Below are 23,164 nucleotides of genomic sequence, written 5' to 3'. Positions count from 1 at the left end.
ACCTGCTCTTTTTGTTAATGAAGTCTATTTTGCTTTGAATTTGCCCACTGTCCCCAGCAATTGCAAATCTAACAATTCCTTTTCAAAAACAATCAAACCCTAAAACTCAACTCACATTAAATCCTGGGACAGTTCTTCCACAGTAACAGCAGATGTGGTGAGTTGGTTGTTCAGCATTATATTGCAAGCAGATATTCTCATTAACTAGAGTGCATTATCAAATTGCTATTAAAGCTGCCTGATCTGCTTTGAAATACAGATGTTCGTAGTGGAAAGTAATTTACTGAATGGCATTTTAAATGCTAGGAACCATTTTGGACCTATGTATTTCTAAGTAGGTTTGATCATTCTGGAATTGTTTAGTATTAATGGATGTTTTAATTTAATGAATGGTAAAGCTTGATGCAGGAGGATTTTTTAGCCTTCTTCAGTGTAAGTCAACTAACTTGACACAAATCAGTTCATCATGTCTCTTTACATCAATTTTACTCTATATAGTTTCATAATAGTTTCATTAATGATTAGAAATATACACTCAGAAAAATAATATTTTAGGAAAGTCCTGCAGTGTTTATGTGCTGAAGTCTGTTGTCATTTTTGAGTTAAATTGGTACAAATAATGTTGATCCTGCCTTTTTCTAGAAGCAAAACAATGGTTTCTAATGGAAGTCCATGGCTGGAGTAGCTTTCATGCTGATAAGTCATTCATTACACATAGCACAGAAGAAAAGGCAAGCTCCTAAATCAACAAAAAGCCTTGAACAACCACTTCGGTGCAAAATAAACTAAAAAATTTTTCCTTTTGTTTTTTTTCTCCTTCCTTGTGTGATGTTCTCAGTTGCTTTCCTTAGCAGTGTTTACAAGTTGAGGGAAAAACCTGTCAGTTGTCACACACGATGTCTTGTAATGAAATAATAATTTAGATAATTATTCTGGTTTTTTTGTGAAATGTCAAGAGATTATATTTCTGGGATTTGGGTTGTGCTTTGCTTAGGCAGTTCAGCTTGTTTAAATCCAAGCATTTTCCCTTTTTCTCTGTTTCCTCACTCCAATTTTCAGGCTTTTTGCCATTCAGAAACAGAAGGGTGGACAGTCTGTAAATAACTGCTGCTGTAGATTGTTTCTGCTGGAAGCATCTGTCCATTTGTCCTTTCTCATACAGCACCACTCTTCAATTATTCAGTTTAGAAATACAGTTATTAGAAAGTATGTTGCTATTTTACAGCAACAATTTTCTTACAAAAGCGAGGAAGGAAAGGGAACATAACTACTGCACCAGAAGTAGTAGGTTCTTTATGAAAATGCGGAAAATATCTACGTATCAGTGGATCTTTAAAACTCCAAATTTAGAGTGTTTGCACAGCTTTGGAGACAAGGAAGAAAGGCCTGTTGCAATTAAGATTCTAATATATGTTGTGTAAGTACTGTTCGTTCATTATCTTGCATGCACCTCATGGATGGGGAGAATTCTTATCAAATTTTGTCGACATACGTGTATGAGTCTACAAGCACTGCTGTGCTTGTGCCTTTCCTTGTTTCTGCACATCTGTTAGTATTCTGTAAAAAGCTGTTCTTATGGATTAGATGGAACTTCAGTTCTACTGAAGAACTTTATGATGCCAAAGCATAGTTTAATTGCTTTAGCCATGTGAAAAACAGTTTGAGAATAAAGATGTTCTTTTTCAGATTATGGGAATTCACTTTGCTTGATTTTTCCACAAATAAACCTGTGATTATAGATGTGTTTTTATAGTTTTTTTCTAAAATATAGAGAAGATTGTATAGTAATTGACTCCTACATGTGCTTAAGTATGTTGTGGTTGTGGTTTTTTTCCTTTAATAACATAGATAATATATCAAAATGTACTGTTTCTAATATTGTTTGTATAAGTTTTACCAGAAAGGTTTGAAAATGCAGATGAAGATTAAGGCAAGCTGGAAATACATCTCTTAATTGTAAGGTGATTGTTAGCTGTTTGTAAGTAGGTCTTGAAATTGTTCTGTGTTTGAAGTAAGTGCCAGTTTAGAGAATGTGCCATGGGCAGCCTCTGTGGTAGGAGATCCTCCTGTAGTAGCCAGTTGGATAGGAAAGTCCTTTTCTAGGAGCTCCAGTGGAGCTTCTGGGTACATGCTCAGCTTGGGAGTGGACTAGGTTTCTGATAGGTTGGTAGTGTAGAAGGTCTAGGAGATGTTTTTAAGTAATATAATGTAAAAATGCAAAAAAAAAAAAAGCTTCTGGAACACTTGATTTGTGTTGTTTATATTGAAAGTATTAGATGAAAAATTGTGACAGCTGTGGATGTGGGCTATGCTCTGATGCCCTGGTGATGTTTTAAATGTCCATGTGGTGAATGAATCTTCACAACTGATAGGTGAAATCAGTCGTGGTTTTCACAGCAACTTTAAAGATTGCTTTTGTGATGAAGTTTGAGACCACTTAGCTGCAAAGTATTTCTTCTGCTTAAACCTCATCACATTAACTTTATAATTACTTTTTCTTTCTGAAACAGGAGGGAAGGACAGAAGAAGTGGCCTCATTCTGACTATTCCATTATGCCTTGAACAGACGAGCATGGATGAGCTGAGTGTCACACTAGACTATCTTCTAAGTATACCAAGGTGATTAGGAAGGCAATCTGTTCATAGCTGTTTTTTATTTCCAGTTGTAGAAGGGATCATTCTATTGTTTTTAATTTTATTTGCTCTTCTTTACCAAATTAATTTTACGTAAATGTTTGTTTAGAATGTGATACTATCTGACTGAGCTAGAAACACACATCCCAATAAGCTAATGGATATGTACTAAGGCTTGTCTGTGTCCTTTTATGTCCTTATGTTCTCTTTTCTTGGCACAGCTTTTTTCATAATTTCTTTTTAATGACAATGCACTTAAATTGCTAAGTAAATTAATGAGCCATTCCATTCGAACATTGCCCTTTCTGTGCTACATGGCTAAACTTTGAAGCTTTTAGGGCTTCAGTTTAAAAGTGTGCTAAGATAAAAATATAGTCTTACTGCAGAGAACAGCTCATGGTACTGCTTAAATGTGCTGCCTAACAACTTGAGTATCCTCTCATCCATAGCTTGCTGTAAAATTGTTGTTCTTCAAGTTCTCTACATGTACCATTGACAGCTTATAGTGACAGTTTTTGGTCCTGGCTTAGTTACCTGTATGTGTTTTCTTAAGATCCAGGGATTGGTCTTTATCATAATTTTTTTTCTCTCATGTGCCACTGTTTTATAAAGAAAAGGAGCCTCTCAGATAAATATTTGCTTTTGTATCTTTTCAAATTCCTCTTCTAGAAACAGAGCAATAATGGCATAACTGAAGATATCCAGTGTACTTAGCATATTGTAATCTGTAAATGTTTATAAAGCACAGTTAAACGATCCAGTGTTGGGGTTTTTTGGAAGATAAGACTTTTAAACATCCTGATTGGCAAGAGAGAAGCAAAGAATAAATTCAGATTATTTAAAAGTAAAACATCAGAAGGTATATGAGTATACTGCACAACATTTTAGTTGTCTAAGTTTTTGAAACAGCTTGTTGTCTTTTGTAAAGTGGTGAAACACCAAATGGTCATCCACACACAAGTCATGTCATTGACTTAAGGACTTGGCTGTATTTGTGGAACAGATGCAGGCATTCTTGTTCCAGTAAGCATTAATTATTCCACAGTCTCATCCTGATGTATGTCTTTACATACATTAGTGTAACAATAACGGCCTAAAAGCTGAACCAAAGTGCTCTTTGTATTCAGTAGAAACTGGGAAATCTATTTGAAAGTGAAGTCAGTGTTCCCACATTTAATGCTCTGTGTCAGTTGTGGAAAAAATGACCTCTCTTCTATGGTGGCAGTATGGAAAAATCATTGTCGTTTTGGTTCGTATGTTGTTTTTCAGTGGGAAATGCAAACTTTGGCCTAAGCACGTCTCTATTTTTGTTCTGGAAAGACTTTCTAAACAGTGTTTGGGGAAAATAGGGCTGAGGGGAGTGATATTGTCCCAAACCCAGATAGCTGTCCAAGCAACATACATACTACTTTTTTCCCCAAGTTCTGTGTAAGGTAATATGTTTGACTTATAATTCAGTTGTGTGTGGTATACGATGTGACTACAACTGGTTTGAGATCTGCAGTTTAGTGAGAATTGCTGGCTGTGTCCAAAATTGGAGAGGCATTAATGCTTAAAGTGTCTTGGGTAGAATTTCTTTGGAATATGTGTGTAAAGCCGTTCTGAAATTTCAGACGACTTATTCCTAGTGTTGAAGTATACTGTCATGCCTTTCTTTGATGGTATTTAAAATTCTCCGATTCTGAAGATGCCTGTTCAGAACTGAGGAAGAATAAAAGTGGGAACAGTATGATATGTTGCCTGTTCATACTAAAATATGCTTTCTTGGTTGTATTCTCTCTGCTGTGGCTCAAATCCCCAAGCTTTTTACTTTTTATTTTAACCTACATACAAACACATACATTGGCTAACCTTTCTAGAAGTGGTAGGTCACTCCTCAATTTGATCAGTTGTGTATTTTGTTGGGTTTGGGGGGTTTTAATAGGTTAGTAGTAGAGGAGAAGATGCTGATACTGCTGGAGTCCAGTGAGCCTAAGGAAGTCATGTCTCAAGATGCTGTAGCAGCACTTTACACCTTATTCTTTAAAGCAATAGCATTGTGCCTTCTGAGTTGGTTTTATTTGTGCTAGTGAAGCCTGAATGTTCAGACTGCTTCCAGAAACATCATATGTGTGATCTTAGAGGTTCCTTAAAACCAAAAGCATTCATGGACTGTTTAAAGAGCCAAGATGAATTATTTTTTCCTAAATAGGCTAGTAAAGTGACCTTTTTCCCCTTTTTTTTTTTTTAAACTTCAAGGTGAATTTGTCTTTCACCTGTACCAGATGAAGCTCAGCTTAAACATGAAATAAATAACAGCTGATTTCTTGTTGTGCAGCATAATGCTTATTATTGCATGCCTTGTGTTTTGTAAGCTAAGGAGATCACAGAAATAGCTTTGTTTTATAATTGCAGATTTGGGAAAGATTATGTAATGCTTTCCCACCTCTCCTAAATGTCATGGATTTTAATTGCTTATAACTTTGCCAATGCAAAAATTTCAACCTAGGACATGATATCTAGTCTGGTAGCTAATGTTAAACCATGGACTCACTTGCAAGTCCTCTTCTGGATGCTCCTTGTAAAAACTGACATCCCTTTGTCTTCCTTATGACACTCTAAGTTGATCTCTTTTCTGAGCATTTTGTCAAGTTAACCTTTTCAGAGTTGCTACAGAGCATTAAAATTGGAAGTTATTTTATAAATGAGTAAACTTAAGGTTTATAAGACAGTGTTTCTGTAAGGAAAATGCTATGTAGCTGTATTTTACAAGAGGCTTGAAATCCAAAGTTGTCATGGTATGACACTTGTTATAGTTTATATTTTTATAAGTTGTTTTTTCTTTTAGTGAGAAGTGTAAAGCTCGAGGATTCACTGTGATAGTGGATGGCAGAAAATCTCAGTGGAATGTGGTAAAGACAGTTGTGTTAATGCTCCAGGTAAATAAATATTTATACATTCATAGTTGACTGATCAGTTTTATGATGTGAATGCAATGGCTGCGTTATTGTAGAGACAGTAATTTCCTTAAAATGCGGTTCCTGTGCAGCAGGAAGAAATTCTGAAAAGCAGATGATCAAGAGAGCAGTTCACTCAAGAGAGAGACAAATTCTTTATATGCTGAGAACACACAACTGTAAACCTTTTTCTGAAACTGAGTTTTAGTTAAAAAAGTAAAAAAATATGCTCCTGGCATCACCAACTATGAGCAGCAGGAATGTGTGCAGGGCTGCAGTTCACACAGATACTGCAGCTGAGCAGGTTTTGATGCAATATATGCTGTTGCCAGGGTTCCTTTGCAATAGGATATAGTTGACTTAGTCATGGATCATAATTCCAAATACAAATTATGTTGTGTGTACTTCAAAAAGTAGGAGAAGAAGTGACAATTTCAAATAAAATATTCTAAAAAGTATTATTTTAACTCTTCAGAACTGTGGGCTTACAAATAGTCTTATTTCTGCTGAACAGTATAGATTATTTTCTGGTCTCAGTGGTAAAAGAAAATGTGAAATACAGTATTTTTAACACATTAGAACACTTGGACTACTGCCTTTCTTACTGCACAGGTGGTTCCTCTTTATCAGAGTAGTTTTTCTCTCAGACTTAGGTGAAGCCTTAGAAAGTGTGTCAGATGCAAATGATTTTTTTATTTTTTTTTTTTTTTTAAATCCCTTGTGTTCAGATAATGATCTTGACTGGGTTTTGCTTCAGCCACTGTGTGGTTGTGAGGTTTCAGTAGGTCAGTAGGAGCTGCAGCTAGTGGGGAAGGTCAGCTCTTTGCCAACACTTATTTCCCTGGCAGCACTCACCCTGCCTCTGCAAGGCTTGCAGAATCTGTGTCTTGAGTTTGAGAAGGAGCCAATAAGGAAGATTTTCCTATGTGAATTGATCACTTGTGCAGATCATGTGAGATTTCTGTCTGCTTCATCATTTGTAATTCTCAAAAACACTTCTGTGTTCAAAATATTGCCTGCTTATAAATAGTTTTTGCATATTTGGTAAAATGGTGCAAGAATGAATTGGGTTTCTTTGTTTCTGATTTCTTTAACTTCTTTTGAATTAATTTTTTATTAATAAAATTAGGTATTTAAAGAGAAATCCCATGGGTTGTGTCACCCTTATGTCACTACTCTGATTAACTTCTTACTGCTATAGTTGATGAGTAATCAAGAGTCTTTGTTCCTTGATCTACATTCAGTGTGGCATCATAAAATCAACTTAGTAGATGAAATTACTGATTTAGTCTGAGAAATGTTTTCCTGGTAGTACTTTAATGAAATTAATATGTTGAAATGTTAATATTCAACCTTTTCATTTTAGTCTAAGTAATATGTACTGAAGAAGTATAGGATATAATCTTGACATGTAAGCTGATAACAAATACACAATTTTTTCCTAACTTTATGATTACGGTTTCCTTCTACATAGAAGATAACATTGGTGGAAAGCTTTTTTTTAAACATTTCTTTCTCTTTTTAATGAAATACCATAAATTAAATTAACTCTAGCCAATAGTTCATTTTTCTGTACTAACACAGCACAGACTAATAGTTTGTCCTTAGGACTGGGAGTAAAGAGGTTATATTTTCTTTTCAGTTTTGACTCAGTTTGCTATGAAATCTTGTGCAATGTTACAAAGCAGAATGGAGCAAATATGTAATGTAGATGAAGCAGGCTTCAATTTCTGTCTGCAATTTTTACATTCTTGTATAGATGATGAAATCTAAGTGGAATTCAGTTCTGTGGTAAATGAAGGTTTAATCTTGAATATTTTACTTGTTTTTTCATTTATTTTACAGAATGTTGTTCCAGCTGAGGTGTCACTTGTTTGTGTAGTAAAGCCAGATGAATTTTGGGATAAGAAGGTTACACATTTCTGCTTTTGGAAAGAGAAAGATAGACTTGGCTTTGAGGTATGTTGAGCTTTTGTCTAGTTCAGTCAAAAATACTGTTTCTAAAATAACTGATGTGATTGGATGACAACTAAAGTGCCTTTAAAGTAGCTGTATTCTTGATGCTTTGTGGATAACCTTAACAAACCACTGTGGCTTTTTAAAGTTTTCCATTTTTAATGAGACTTTCTTCATTGAATATTCTTAACTTAGAAACGTGAGGCATTTAATTCTTTGCTTAGTAAGAAAATAAATCTCTGTGATACATATGGGTGTTTTGAGTCAGAAACAGTTGTACAGGATTTAGTGTGAAATTTTTAATTACTTCTCTGATAGGCTGTAGAGATACATAGTGTATGGTGTCACTCTCAGCTGTAACCATTCTGACAAATACCTTGGTATTGCATGCATCTTCTCTCGTTTTGTGAGTTCTTTGACATCAGGAACAGGTTATATATCCCTTGCCAAATCCAAGCTGACATTGTTCTGAGTTGTGAGGCAGAGCATGTACAAGGGACTACATGGTGATGTTAGCACTTCCCTTGTTATCTCTGGGACGTTAATGGAAACCTCAACTTTTCCTGTCTTTTTAGAAAATATCTGTGTCATCAAACTTTCCACTATTTTTTTTTAAGCTAATCTTGTTTGGACTACATCAGGCATGTAGCATGCAGCCCAGTTACATTGTCCCTAATCAAAAACATGAGTGTGGTGGTACCCACTTTTATAAACTAGCATATTGTTTGGAGCCACATCCATGATGAGAATTTAAAAAGCTTCTGAACTAACCATTTGTACTCCAAAATATGATTTAAGAGGTGCTGGTTAGAAAGTGATTTAAGCTTGCAATATTCAGTTTCACACAGATCTTTCACAACATAAGGTAAATGTCAGAGTCCAGAGAGCAGCAGAGGCAAAGCCCCTCTTTAGGAGTCACTACTGTGTGATTTAGGCTCTCTTTTCCCAGCTACACTCCTGTAAATAAAGTTGTTGGGTAAGTACAGGAAGTCTTTGAAGTCATGATATGAAAGTATGTGCCATAGCAGTTGTTAGTGTATATATGATAGGGTTGCTAGTTTGTAAATTAGTCCTTCTAGAAGATTCTTCCTGGGTTTTTCGTTAGTATGACTCAGCTAGAATGCATTTCTAGACAAATAAGCAGAAAGCTTACAGAAATTATATCAACAAAGCAGGAACAATTTTACATGACTATGATAATAGAATGATTTTTTGTTTCATTCTAAAGTTTAGCTAACTTAAATGATAATCCATTAATCTAGTAATCTTAGTAATTTTATAAAGCATGGTCTGTGCTAGAATCATGTTGTCATTGTTGGCATAGGCCACTGGAATTATGTACCCAAACCTTTTGGTTTCTGTCACTTGGCTGCAGTCAGGAAAATTGTTTCAGTAAAAACGACTCACCTTCTCTGGGCTCCAAATATTTGTGTCAGAGGCAGAGTATTCTTTCCTCTATTCCAAATATGAGTGCAGAGCACTGATAAGGCCATGGAAGGCTCCAATGCAGGCACAAATCTACAGCTGCATAATTTTGCATTACTGGCAGTAAAAACAAACAACACCCAACTCATGTTTTGGATCACAGGTTAGATATGTTTAACTACTAGGAAAATTCAGGATTGATTTTGTGCCAGTGAAATAATTATGAACTAAAAATTGTAATTCAAATACAAAATCTTTTTAGTCACTTGGGTGTAATAACTGATTTCTAATGGGGCATCACATCTACCTCCTATTTTCTGCTACCTGATCTGTTCTTAATACCTTGCTTAATATTCCCATATGAGGCCATTAATCACAGTGTCTTCCTTTCTGTTCAAAGGCAGAGATCCTCTGCTTCAGAGTGAGATGTGGTGATGATGAGTTGCAAAACACTGAAAGTAAATGTGGGAACTGAGATCAAACAGTACTGGGTGGATAAGTACAAAGAGGTGGGCTGATTCAGCTGAGTAAAAGTTCATATCTTTATTTCTGGTTAGTATTAGTGTTGGTTTTGGACCTGCCTCAGGACAATTCCTATTTGTCCTCCAGCAGAACTTTCTTCTGTAACTTCATTCCTCCCTTATTAGCAATCAGTTCATGTGTTAATTGAAGCAGTTTTATCTGGTTCTGTGCCATGCTTCACAAGAGGAAAGTTGTCTTTATTGTTTTAAAGCTGTCTTCCAGCTGAAATGTTGCATATATGACACTGTAATGCTTGATGCTGTTAATGCTTTAAAAGATTGAAGAACAGGATTTGAGTATAAAAAATGCTGTGTTTTAGAGTTGGGAGGTGGTGCTTTTTGAGTTTTTATTAACATGCTCTACATAGTAATGTGAAAGAAATCACTCTTAGTAGATGTAGTGTGTTGTATTTGAGCATGAGCTTTTCTTATGAGAACAATGAGCATTACTGGAAGAAAAAAAATTACCAGAAAAATAGAAGAAATGTACAAATTTGTACACAATGCAAAATTGCCTATAGATTGATGAGGTTACTTCACACATATCAGTCATTTAAGGAACTTAGTGAAAAAATAATCTCTGAGCCTGATTTAGATATTATATCAGTACTTTGAAAATCAGTTTGTCAGGAGCAGGAAGGAAGAGGACATGCTTGCTGTTCTTGTCCTTGTGGAAATCAGGGAGCAAAATCTTAAAAGTTCACTGAGAATTTGGAGAATAGAAATTAAGTGCATTAAAAAAAGGAATAAGAGAAAGGAAAAAATGGGTGGTAAACTACCATGGGTTAGTTGAAAAAATTAGAGTGTGTAACATAATGATCTTTATAATCCTGAAGTCCAAAGTCTAAATAGTTCTAAATGCTGCACACTTCAACTGTAGCAGCTGACAGCTCTCTCTAGTAAAGGGTGTCAGAAATATCTCATGATAATTTATCTGCAGCATCTGCTCTGAAAAATATCAAGTCTCTAGTTTACCTTTTAAGAATTATGCTAATAAGCAGAGGATTGCTCCACAGACTAAAAAATGAATAACACTTTGTAGAAAGTATCTAATTTTTGTCCATTTTCAGTTCAGTGTTTTAAGACTGAGGCACCAGAATTTAAAGCTTTCATGGACTTTCCTAAAAAAGCATATGGAAGTTCCTGTCAAAATTTTTTATTTAACTGCATCTCTTTTCATCTGTATGTATCTCAGTTGCTACTTTAACATGGGAGGCAATGGGTTCTGGAGCAAATTAAGGAATTGTCTGTGTGGAGCTGGGGCATGTAAGCCTGCATTTATGTCATGTCCTGAATTCTGTCCAAAGAAGGTGTGTTGAAAAATGCAAGAATCTTTGCCTATTTTCTCTTCTCTGGGATGTAAAAATGAGACTGTGCTATTTATTGTGAGCCCTGGAGGGTAAGGTGAGTGAGAGGGTAAAGCCACAAGTGAAGGAGGCAGTTCCTGGGAATGGAATTCATCTTGTGTTTATCTAGGTTCTGCCAACTGCCCTTGGGTTTCTAGTATGACAGATTTCTATGGCACTGGCCAGATAAATATTTACCTAGTGTTTATTGGTGTATTGTTAAAGGAAATTATCTTTGTTTAGATTAGTGTTCCATATTAAACAAATAATACCCTGTGCTACTCAGTGCTTAATCAAATAGTATTTCAAAAAAATTGATTGAAATAGTATTTAGTATCAAAAATAGGATTATTCTCCTCAGGAAGAAGTAGCCTTTGCTTTACAGTTCTGTGGCAATGAAGAGCATATTTAGATTACACTTGTTTAAATTTTATATTCTCAAGGGACATGTGTATTGTTCTCTTTCGAAAAGTAATTTCTCTTTTTCAGATTCAGTAGTGTGGCTGCTCTGATATGACACACTTCAGAAAAAAGCTTCTTGTTACTGAAATTTTACAGCATCCTGTTCTCAAGTAGCTCCTGGGTTTGACTCTGTGATATTTGTGTTAAAGAGCTTTTTCATTTCTTCCCCTTAAGAGAGAAAGTTCAGATAGGAGTATTTAACATTTTGGGGCATTTTTACATGTCCTCTTGAATATGTAGAATTCTCTCATCTTGACTTCTGCCTCTATCTCCTTGTAGATGATCAATGAAAATTGCAGAAAACAGAAATGACATAGAGAGGTCAGCTTACTGCAAACAGTATTTAAAGCTTTTTTACTACAAAAGATACATGTTGCATGAGTCAAAATCATATATTTTCACTCCTGAGAAATAGAATTTTGCACTTAAGACACAAGACTTTGCAGTCCATGTTTTTAGCTTTGTCTTTCTTCTTTTGCTTGACAGCTTTTACAAACGTTGTTTTGATTTTATTAAAAATACAGCACTTCTACTTTTCCCAAAGCACTGTTCTGAGTTATTCCTTTAAAGGCTTTCACAAGAATTTAGCAGGCCAATATTGTGCAGAGGAACTTTACTGACTAGAGTGGAGTAAGGATGAGAGCTGCTACCACTCCTCCAGGTTTGAGAAAGAGCTGAGTGCAGATGATGATTCCGTGACTCTGGTCAGTAGCAAACAGGACATGTTTGAAACTACTGCCACTGTGAGCTTATTAGCTGTCCCTGTTGGCAGAAGTGGGTGGATCAAGTGGGAAGGGAAGCAAAGATTAAAGGATTCAATAATGTATACTTTTTTTCCCCTGTTTTACCATCTGTCCAGATCTACTTGTTTCTCCCTTGGGAAATTTAAGCTCTTCATTTTAACATGCAGCTATAATCTGCTGTCCAAAGGCTTTTTACTTTGGATTATGAAAGCTGCTTTTTTTTCTCCCTTTTTCTGGAATCAACATAGCTTGACTTGGAAAAGAAGGAAAACAAAAAATCATTGCAATTGCAAGCAAACAGGGTTATTTCTGATTTTACAGCTGTAAATTACCTTATATTTAACTGTGGTAATACTTCAAAGGGTAAAATTCAAAAGCAAGAGTGAAACACTTATTCATAAAGAACAGCTTTTTCTAGGATGTGGTATTTTGACATCTTTTTTCACAAAAGGTCAAAAATAATTGCTCTGTTTGGATTTTGAAACATTTTGGAAACCTGACAGCAGAAGTTTGCTGAGCTTGAAGTAGAATTCAGATCTGTAAAAGTGAAGTGTCTTCTCACTGTCCACATTGCATTTTTCAACATTTTTTTATTTCTCTTTTTTATTTCTTGGTCTATATACTTATAGGCTATTAATCTATAGTAGCTGATTAAATCATTACTTCTGAAGCTTCAGAGAGACAAACTACACTTTCGACACCTAGAAAATATCAAAGCTGATTGACTAATTTAAAGCATATAGAGGATGTTAGGGTAGCACTGCCACTAGTTCAGGTTTAGAGCAAGAGCTAAATTCTGTTCAGGAGCCCTCATTTCTGCCACAACCTTGTCAAAAATTCAAATGTTTGTTTATATTGTGAAAAGTTCACACATGATTTTAGCAGCTAGCTCAGTGAACAGTCAAGAAACAGTTTAAGAAGGAAGTGCTTTTTAAATGAGAATGAGAAACCTAGAGAATGAATGGGTTTGGGAGTAATGCTTTAAGTTACAACAAGGTTTATTAATGAGGTGGAAGTTTTATTTTTCAGAGTTTTTTTAGTAAGATATAGAAAATTTGGGTTTTGACCAAGTCTCTTTTCTGGGTGTTTATTTTTTGTCAAAAGATTATTTTTTCATATGGCTAAAATATTTATTTTGTGCAGGCTTTGCTGTTTCAGATTTTTTTTTTTATTAAAAAAAAAACATATCCCTAGTGGGAGTTTGAGGGCTATCCCTTGCCCACTGTCTTTCCTGAAGGATCTCAGTTAAAAAAAATATGAAATAAGTGGTCTCAATACAGTCCATCTATTTTGTCAGGCTATTTGGGTCTTTTCAGAAATTATACTTGAGTAACAAGAACCAGCTGCCCTGTTTGCTTTCATTCCCATACCAGAATGTCCATACCAAAATTAGTTTTCTTTTTTTTGATGAACTTACAGAGATTAATGTTAAAAATTACCTAAACTATTAAGTGTGCCAAAAGAAGGAAGAACAAATGCTTTTTTTTTCTCCTTTCTTGGATGTAGAATCCTCTGGGGTTTGGGCTGGTTACTGGCATTACCTAAAGAAACTACTAGCCAATTCCATTTACAGCAGCCATGTACCATTGAGAGTACAGGGCAATAGTGTATATTTGGATGTTGCTGAAAGGCTTTCCTCTGCAATAATAGACCATTTGTTTGGAGCTACTCTGAATTCTGTAGTTTCAGTATCTGCAGGGAAATGGAACTGGAATAGAAGTCTCTCTTTAGTTAGCTCTCCACATATTCTTGTGCCCTGCAAAAGTATGTGGATGATTTGATGGGTTATAGAAATTTTCTTTTATTTTTTTTTTCTTTTGTTTCTTGTTTTATATTCCCAATATGTCTGCTTCAATAGAGATGTTGTTTTGGGGTTTTTTTCCACAGGAGTTATTCCGGGCTTAGCATATCATTCATCAAAGCAAGCTGTGCTGCCAACTTTTGGTTTGGGCTTATATGAATAAGGCTCATTCAGGAGCCTCTAGAATGCAGAAATGAAGGCAAGAATTTAGTTTTCCACCTAGCAGTGGACCTGTGTTTTCCTGTATGCCCTGATGGAGCTGATGAGCTAGATTTGTCTCCTGGGTAAATGACTCAGGCTTTTAAGCATACTAAGATTTGAGTTTTTGACTACTCATGGAAAGATCATGATTGATCCAACTTTTGCTGAGCATATTTTCACAGTAAATGCAGGCACTTAACTTTTATGGCACAAATTCATCTCTGGGACTCAAAGTATTGCCAGAGAGTGGTAAAAATACCAAGCGCTTTGCAGTATGATAGCCTGCTACTATATTCACTAGAAACAGATAATGTGATATATGACTTAATCACAAAGCATCAGCTTCCAGCAGGAAAACAGATATCCAGGGAGCACATTGCTTTTTCCCACTAAGGTGGTAGAGGTGGTGCACTTAAAGGATTATGCATGAGGCATACACTGCATGTCAGAATTTCTTGTCTCATTGAGGCCCACATTAATTGCAAAGAGCCATATTTCATTTAAACATTTAGCAGTGAAATCTGAATCACAGAAAGATCTGCTCAGTATTTCTAGACACACTTCTCAGATACTTAAGGAAAGTATGAGTATTACCTACAAGTGACCTCTCTTATTGTTGCAGGTTATTTTAGTATCTGCTAACAAGCTGACGCGATATATAGAACCATGCCAACTAACAGAAGATTTTGGAGGAACTCTCACCTATGATCACATGGATTGGTTGAATAAGAGGCTGGTTAGTCATCTGTGTTTTGGGGTTCGGGGGTTTTTTAATGTCTCCTTCTTGACCCGTGAAATTTTTATTCATGTAGGAACTGTAGAGTGTGCAGGAAATGATCACATTTATAGTTGTGCAATTCATTTACTTGAATAGTCTTGTGATAAGTAACACTGCCTTTACTCAAGGGGTAACAAAGCTAATGTCATCGATTTGTTGAACAACCAATTCCTTAATGAAGCTCTTTTAGTAACAATAACTCTAGAAGACCCTGAGTATTTGGTATAGTTGCTATAAGGGGAAATTGGCTGCTGTAGAAGAAGATCAAAACAAGCAGAAAATACCTGGACTCTGCAGATTCTTCTGAGTTATCACTTAGGTCTTTGTTCTTGTGGTTTTAAGCTGTCCTACACGAAAACATTTGCTGTCGGTGCAGTTTCCCCAGCAGACCAAGAAGCAGTAAATGTCCAGGAGCAACTCTACCCTTTAATTATTAATCAGCACAATTTTTTTAAGCAGCTGCTGGTGTGCATAGCTCTCCAGAATGTTTTTAATTTTTTCTACATTGATACTTGCTTTTCAGTTACTTAAATAGAATTTTCAAAACAATATTTAATCTTCATTTACACAGCATACACAGCATGTTCCCTTCCTGTGTAATCTATTCCTAAAATGTGTGTCTCCATGTGAGACCTCCATGTTTCTTGCAACTGCACCTGCTTTCCTCTGAAATTTCAAGTAGTCCTAGAGAAGTTAAGGAAAGTTCATTGGCAAGCTATTGATTAATAATTCAATAACAGCAAAAATACCTGAAAGTTACTGTGCATGTCACATAAGACACCCAGTTATGTTCAGTTCTGTTAAAAAGCAAAATCAGCCCTCAGAAGTCAGGTACAGAGGAATTGTCTGAACACTGCACAGTGTCTTGACTGTCCAGGTGTTATCTGAGATCAGAAGCACCTGAGTTCAGTGAAACTGATGAGGACATTTTATTCTATGTAATCTTTCTGTATAATATAATACATTTTTCTTTTATTTATTTATTACAATATGGTCCATTTTAATAGTGATTAGAAGCTGGAATCTTTACAAAATTATTTTAATCCTTCCAAGTAAGCTGGCCAGTAGTTGTGTAACATGCCTTGATTCTATATCATTATTAAAGGTTTAAATGAAATTGTAGAATAAATATATCCCTAAGATCTTACAGGTTTTGCAGATATCTCAATTTTTTTCAGTATTCATTATATTCAGTATATTTACTTTCTCCCTAAGGAATCTTAGTGCTCATAAGTGTTTGTTTTTCTGTTGTTTCATCCCTATCCTTTGAATCCTGGGAAATAATTACACTGTATAGAGACTGAAGTATACTAATGGAACTACTGAAAATAAATTTCCACTGATGCCTTCAGCTAGCTAAAATTATTTCTTAAAACCTTCTTCTTATTTAGGTATTTGAAAAGTTTACTAAAGAATCAACATCTTTACTGGATGAGCTTGCGCTAATTAACAATGGAAGTGATAAAGGAACTCAACAAGAGAGAGAGAGGTATGTGATTCACTTTTTGAAATCAGTGCTTTTGGATTATAAAATTTCATTTGAATTTCAGAAAAATACTTTAAAAATTATACACTTAAATACCTTGAAATGTGTAAAGAAATTCTAAACCTCTATAATGTAGACTACAAAGTAAGTGAGTGTGTAGATAGACACTCATTCAACTGATTATCTGAACCTCCACTTGTGTTTTGATTTAATGAGTTAAAAAAGTAAGGACTTCACTGAGAAAAAAACCCTAGTCTTTTAAGACCCTTAGGTAGTTCCAGCCTTAGCTGAAGTTTTTAGTGCTATTATAATACAAATTTTAATCATGTGTTTGTTTTTTTTTCAAAGATCAATAGATATGAACTTCCTTCCATCAGTTGATCCTGAGACAGTGTTGCAGACAGGTATAGTAAGTCAAAAAATTAGAATGTTGGTCAGTAAAGTGACATGATTCATTTTAGGACCCAAGTGGAAGCACAGATGGCACAATTGTTATCTTGGCCAATGTAACAAGCTTATCGACTTCCGTAATCTTTGGGTTTAAAAAAGTGATGCTAAGAAATGGAAGAACTCCAAACATGTATTTTTAAATACTTTTTCTATAATACCACTAACATCTTTACAATATCACCATAAATATTACGTTTAATTTTGGGAATGCTTAGTTTCTTGCTGATGTCAATATATTTGCCTTATGGAATTAATTCATCTCGGTAGCCAACAAATGGTTACAATACAGGAAGCATTTTGCAGCAGAAAGGCACTGCTGGTGGTTTAAAATCAGGCAATCTTACTACTTATTTTTATGGGTTTTTTTCTTCGAATCTAGATTAACCAGATCATTCCGTGTATTCTTGAAGGTCACGAGCTGCTCTCTGAGCTGCAGCAGCGTCGCTTCAATGGATCTGACGGGGGGGTGTCCTGGTCTCCGATGGACGACGAGCTGCTGGCGCAGCCGCAGGTGATGAAGCTGCTGGACTCCCTCCGGGAGCAGTACACCCGCTACCAGGAGGTTTGTAGGCAGCGAAGCAAGCGCACGCAGCTAGAGGAGATTCAGCAGAAGGTAATGCAGGTAAGCTTGGGCTCTTCTCAAATGCAGCGAGGTGGAGTTTTGAGCTCAAGTCTCAGGCTGTGATTTCTGCCAGCTGGGAGACCTTCATGCCTCCCGCCACTTCACAAATCTCAGTGTGCTGGTGTCACACAGTGCTTTACATTGTGGCTGCCACTGTGACTTTCCAAAGGCTGTTCTGGTATGTGGAGGTTGCTATAAATCTGCTCTCTTGCTTTGGGGCTGTCCCTTTGCTGGGCACTGTGGCAGTGCATGGCTGCATTGTTGGAGGTGCAAATGCCTGCCCTGCTGGCAGAGAGGACATCTTCGACTGAGCATCAGCTTTGCTTGAGAGTTGAAAACTTTCCCCTGCCCACATAATTTAAAGTGTTTGTTACTGAAAATAAGCCATTATTTATCCCTTTAGTTGTCTGATGCCTGGTGGTTTAAACTAATCTGAAGTGCTTAAACTGTCTGTATTTCAGGAACACCCTGACAAGAATGAATATAAACTTCCTAATCAATTGCATGTTATTAAAGGTCATGATGAACTCACTTGGTCCTTTGGAAACAGCCATGTAATTGGCACTTTCAACAGTTTCACAGCAGAGTCTCAGTAGAGAAAATCAAGGAAATTGAGTTAATTTATTCATCTTGTGTTTATCACTTGAAATTAGATATGTGTATTTTTTAGATTCTGTATAGTTTAAATATGCAGAAAATGGAATAGATAATTGCTTTTAACCTTTCAACATTGGCCTTTCTAATGCATGAGGGGAGTGCGTATCAAGTACTTGCACTTTACAGCATTGTAGATATGGGTAAAAATAAAAAACTAATCAATTTTGTGATGTCTAGAATTGAAAATAGAAATCTACCAAGGAGATAATTTTAATTTCTATAGTAATTCGATTACTGTAAAAAAATATAAAAAACAGATGTCATTTGTTGATATATTGAGCTGGAAGTATTAAAAATATATTAAATATTAATATAATTCTATATAAAACATATCAGCACAGCTGTGGATATAATCAGGTGAAGCTTCTTTTCCTGTGTTTTAGTGGTTAAACAAGATGTGATTTTTATTGTACTTTGGCAAACTGACATTGTTTATGCATTTAAATAGAATAGTTTACAATTACTCAGCCTCATTTTGCAATATTTGTATAGAAGTAGTTACTTGTTTGCTGTGTGTGCACTACAGATGTTGTTACCTGATGAGTGAACTGAGTTTCAGTACACAGGAAGAATTTGTTTTGCCCTTTTGCCAAATGAATCAGGTTTTTTTAAGTGTATTTAAAAGCTTTCTAAATGGCATACCAATATTTGAGAAAAACTTACTAAATCTAGGAAATTATTTTGTTTCCTTTGGATTTACAGCAAAAAATTTGGCTAATAGAGTTAAAGGCAAAAATGGGAAGCTAATGATGTGCAGAAGGAAGCTGATAGAGACAAAGTGCTGTGGAATTTATTTTGACAAAATAAACAGAAGTTGCCATATAACAGTACTTGCAGTACTTTAATTAGAGTGGATTTTTTTTCCTTGTGCTGCTGTTGGGTGGGGTTTTTTGTGTGTGTTTTGGTCTTCTGTTAGCTTTCTTTACAGTTAGATTAATATTTTATTATTTGTGTACCATCTTATATTGCTAACCACTCCTGGATTGCTTTTGTATTCCTGTTTCAATTTCACTATTTTCTGCTTCTCCTTACTGTGATGTGCTTAGTTCTTACTCCTATCTCAAAACCCTCTTATCCAAAACCAATTCTCTCCCTTATGCCTTCAATATCCTACCCTCTCTTTTGAATCACCCCTTTTGCTTCTGTTTCATGGTTTTGTTTCCTCTCCTTTGTCTTTAATTTTGTAATGCAAAGGCTGCAATAATTGTCAGATGCTTTGTAATAAGCAGTTTTTCTAAATGCTACTTATTGTTGTAACTGTGTAGACTAGGATAAATTCTGGCTTTGTCCCTCCTTAGGCAGAAGTGTTAATTATTGTTTTTCTAATCTCAATTCACAAAAATAAATGTGACCTCTTGCAGTAGTCTTGTTATTAATGATCTTAAACTTTATTTTGTGAAAATTACATCACATTTTTCTGCATGTATTCTAGGAACTCTTCCCTTCTCAGTATAAGCATCTGTGACAAGAACAGCCATGTGCTGGCCTAAGCAGTTGCAGAGTCAATGCAGTAGTTGCTGCAGACTTGTAATGGGGAGGTGGTCTTGGCCAGAGAGGGCAACTGCTGAGCAGTTGCTTTGTTCACTGCTTCAGGCTTGCATGAGAGCTGTCATTCCCATGTGTAAGTTTTCCAGGCCACTCTGACCTTAGAGGGGAACATCTGGGTCCCTTCACTTCTAGGTCAGTTCCATATTTAACCCGTAACAGCTGTGCAGAGGTGCTGAGCACAACAGGAAGTTTCTCTTTAAACAAAAAGAACCTGCAACTGTTGAGTATTAATTTGTCCTAGAAACGATAAAAGCAGGGAAGACTCAGAATGCTTTTGGAGCAATGAATATATTCTCTGAAATGGTGCTTTGGCATGGGGCAAAAATGGGAAGTGGGAAGGCAGACACGTAATGACTCAGAGATGGAGTGAATTGAGCAGCCTTTTGTAATGATGATTGTTCTTGATTGCTGTTGCAGTGCAGTCTAGCAGCACTGGGAAAATGGTCCTATTAGCCCCTGTTTCATTTGTCTTCATGGTTGTGGGGTTACATTGTGTATTGTATTCCGTTTCCTAAAAATCTGTGTGAAGCTGTTTTGTGATTGATGCTTAAACAAAACGAACATTAAAGACAGGAAGCTGGCTTCCTATGCCTTTTTATTAAGGTTCAGAATCTAGAGGTATTCCTGCATTTCCTTACTTCAGGACTCCAGTAATAAGTGACTTCTGCGCTTGGTTTCATTGTAGCTATCTCTGTTTCCCAGATATTTAAAAATTTATCATGAAATTTTTCCATAGGTATTGTCTGATAATTCAAATTTGTGTAAGGAAACCAGAATTTAAGACATTCTGCTTTGCTTTGAATAATATTTACATCAAAAAATAGTTTCAAAATAATAATAAAAGAAATCCAATACTGTAGTCCAAAGTTGTGTTGCTGTGACTCTGCAAAGACAAATTCCCTGAGATGTGGCCACAAAAACTCAGTTACAGGTTTCTGTTATTTGAATAGAAAGAGTTGATATGTAAGTTTAATTTTGGAACAGGTATGTATCCTGTACTTGTGCTAGTTTATTCAGCAAAAAAAGGAGAAAGCTCTCAGGTGTGAGGTTGAATACAACCGTGCATTGTAATGACTTGGGCAAAAAATAATCTGGTTTGAAGACAAGAGATTGTTATTATTGTAATTTGAGCTCTTTTATTGACAAGAGATATGAAGTGACAATTGTCTGTTTGAAAAATCTTCTCATAGCTACGACCTGTTTGCACAGAGCTGACAGGCTAAGGTTAACTAAATGTAGTTTCTACTTAAAACTTTGAAGGATGTGAATGGATTCAGTAACAAGATTTTTACAAAGCTGAAAAAGATCTGTTTTTTTCATAAACATACGGTTTTTTAAAATTTCTGCTTGTGTTAGAAAATTCTGCTTATACCAGTTTTTGTATAATTGATTTGCTATTTTGTTTTTCTCGTCTTTGTCATACTGACAGGTTGTCAATTGGCTTGAAGGACCTGGATCAGAACAGCTAAGAACCCAGTGGGGAATAGGAGATTCCATTAGAGCTTCACAAGCTTTGCAACAGAAGCATGAAGAGATTGAGAGTCAGCACAGTGTGAGATTTTCTATACCCTTTTCAAGTATCAAAATAATTCTAAATACATGTCGTTATGAGCAATGTATTTTGGTTATGAGTATCTAGGAATTTTGCACAGTGCATGATTTTCTGAGTTACAGAGGAAATTACCTGAGCAGTAGAACTAATATGGTCGTATTATATATATATATTTGCATTTTATTTTTTTCCATTGTAGAAAAATACAGATTTCTATCTGTGATTTTTCTTGTGTTTAGTATGTTACAGCAGTTCTTAAATTTTCATGTTGAGTAGAAGGAATAAATTTACTTTCTCCTCTCTGCCAAAATGTCTGAGAAGTCCTGCACTTGTCAGGTGAATAACTCCATGTTTTTGTCTCTATTAGACAACACTCAGCAGTAGCTGAAATTGGCTTAAGGCTTTAATTGATCCAGACTTTCTGTTCATAGTGAAATCATGAGGATGCTTTTTTGTAACTACACTAACTTGATGCCTTTGCTCCTAATTTTGAATACTTCCTAAGCTTTAGTAGAATTTTGTCTTTCCATCAGATTATTAACTATAAGTAGGTTATGGATATTCAGTGCTCCCAAAGGGAGTTTTGCTCACAGTGCTGTTCACCTTTTCTGACTTTTGTTGATGTAGACATAAACACAGCTTGGTTCTCAGGTGCTGCCAGGAGTTTGCAGAAACAAGAGTCAGAAAAAAATATTTTATTTTATATCGAAAGAATTAATTGGAAGACCACTGTCCTACCTTACATTTGGATGCCTGTTCAGAGATTAAAATAATTGTTTGTCAACAGTGCTAGAAAAGTGTACTTTGCCTTTTCCTTTGATTTTTAGTGTATGCTTCCTCTTTCCTTGTTTTCCTGTCTTTTCTCTCCTAAGAATTGAATTGACAGTTTGTATGCTTGCTTTTTTCATCACCTTCTGTTTAATATTGGTTATATGTTTTGAAGAGACTTGTAAAAATGTTTGATTTGTTTTGAAGATACTTTTTTACTTCAATTTACTCTGAAGTGACAAAAATCATTTCCATAGGGTGCGTTTTTGTTTGGTTTTTTTTGTTGGGAGAGGGTGGTTGGATTTTGGGAGGGTTTTAATTTTCTGATAGTTTTATTCATGAGCAATACAGGAACTGTTGTTTTTGAGCAGGTCTTTGCTCCATGGGTTTGAACTGTCACATACAACTGTGTCCAAGTTCTCCCATGAAAAGATGAGAAACACACTTTTTTGCTGGTATCATAATTTTACTGACAGCTTGATCAAAATAAATTACTGCAACTCTTACTTACTCTAATACTAAAAATAAAACTGAAAAAAAAAGAGAAACAAAACCCAAAAGCCCTAAACATATTAATCTAATTGTTTTTTACTTCTCATGTTGTAGTTTATATGTCACATTTAGCTGGATTTGTATGCTCAGTGTTGAAGAGCTATTTTTGTGAACTGATTGTGCTGAATCTGTGTATCTATAGTGCATATGACACAATGGAAGATGTTTTCACATTATGTCATCTTAGTTGCCCATTTTGGGGCAGATGAGAAATTTTTTCTGCTCTTAAACATTTGACTGATTGCTAATTTAACTTTTTCATTACTTTCTGTTTGTTTCCCTTCTTGCTCTTTTCCTGCTCTCTTTTTTTCTGTGAGCAGATGGTAGAGACAGCTTTGGGAAAAAAGAAAAAAATTCACAATATGGATATTTATACTCCGTTTTGCATGATTTGTAAATAAATGATGCAAAAGCTGAAGACATAATTTACAAAATTCTAAACATCCCGATAGGAGCGAGACAAGAATACAAATTAAATCAAATATTGTAGGCCAATAGATGGTGCTGTTCCATAGAAATGCATAGGACACTTCAAGGTCAAAATTAGAGCAAACACATTTTGCTTTACAGGCATCTCAGTCATGCAAGATGTGAATGTGATCTGGATGTATCAAGCTGTTTTTATATCTCACCAAATTGTTAAATATTTGAACTAGTTTCATCTGCAAATACACCAACAGGATAACGTAACTAAATCTTGTGTATGTATTCAGTAATCAAGCCATT

General features: G+C 35.5%; 1 protein-coding gene and 1 long non-coding RNA gene across 21 annotated transcripts in view; one reads left to right on the top strand and one right to left on the bottom strand.

Annotated features, from left to right (window-relative positions):
- SESTD1 (SEC14 and spectrin domain containing 1) overlaps positions 1-23,164 on the top strand; it is a 47,793-nt gene that overhangs the window by 12,800 nt on the left and 11,829 nt on the right. For 11 of the 15 annotated variants that reach the window (XM_021552513.4, XM_021552511.4, XM_021552506.4 and 8 more), the window contains 8 exons: positions 2,511-2,619; positions 5,462-5,552; positions 7,416-7,529; positions 14,648-14,761; positions 16,195-16,292; positions 16,638-16,693; positions 17,150-17,361; positions 20,996-21,118. In XM_021552513.4, coding sequence (XP_021408188.1) covers positions 2,511-2,619; positions 5,462-5,552; positions 7,416-7,529; positions 14,648-14,761; positions 16,195-16,292; positions 16,638-16,693; positions 17,150-17,361; positions 20,996-21,118 — 917 coding nt within the window. The remainder of the gene's footprint in view (positions 1-2,510; positions 2,620-5,461; positions 5,553-7,415; positions 7,530-14,647; positions 14,762-16,194; positions 16,293-16,637; positions 16,694-17,149; positions 17,362-20,995; positions 21,119-23,164) is intronic. The other 4 variants (XM_085584538.1, XM_085584537.1, XM_085584535.1 and 1 more) reach the window with 1 other exon arrangement.
- The window catches only part of LOC146766912 (uncharacterized), an 84,327-nt gene continuing 74,361 nt past the window's right edge, over positions 13,199-23,164 (bottom strand). For all 6 annotated transcript variants that reach the window (XR_014956592.1, XR_014956594.1, XR_014956589.1 and 3 more), the window contains one exon: positions 13,199-23,164. This exon is cut by the window's right edge. This is a non-coding gene — a long non-coding RNA (uncharacterized LOC146766912).

This window comes from Lonchura striata, chromosome 7, assembly GCF_050655825.1.
Source record: "Lonchura striata isolate lonStrDom1 chromosome 7, ASM5065582v1, whole genome shotgun sequence".
Classification (NCBI taxonomy): domain Eukaryota; kingdom Metazoa; phylum Chordata; class Aves; order Passeriformes; family Estrildidae; genus Lonchura; species Lonchura striata.
Note: the sequence above shows the minus strand (reverse complement) of the source record. Positions and strands in the feature narration are given on the sequence as shown.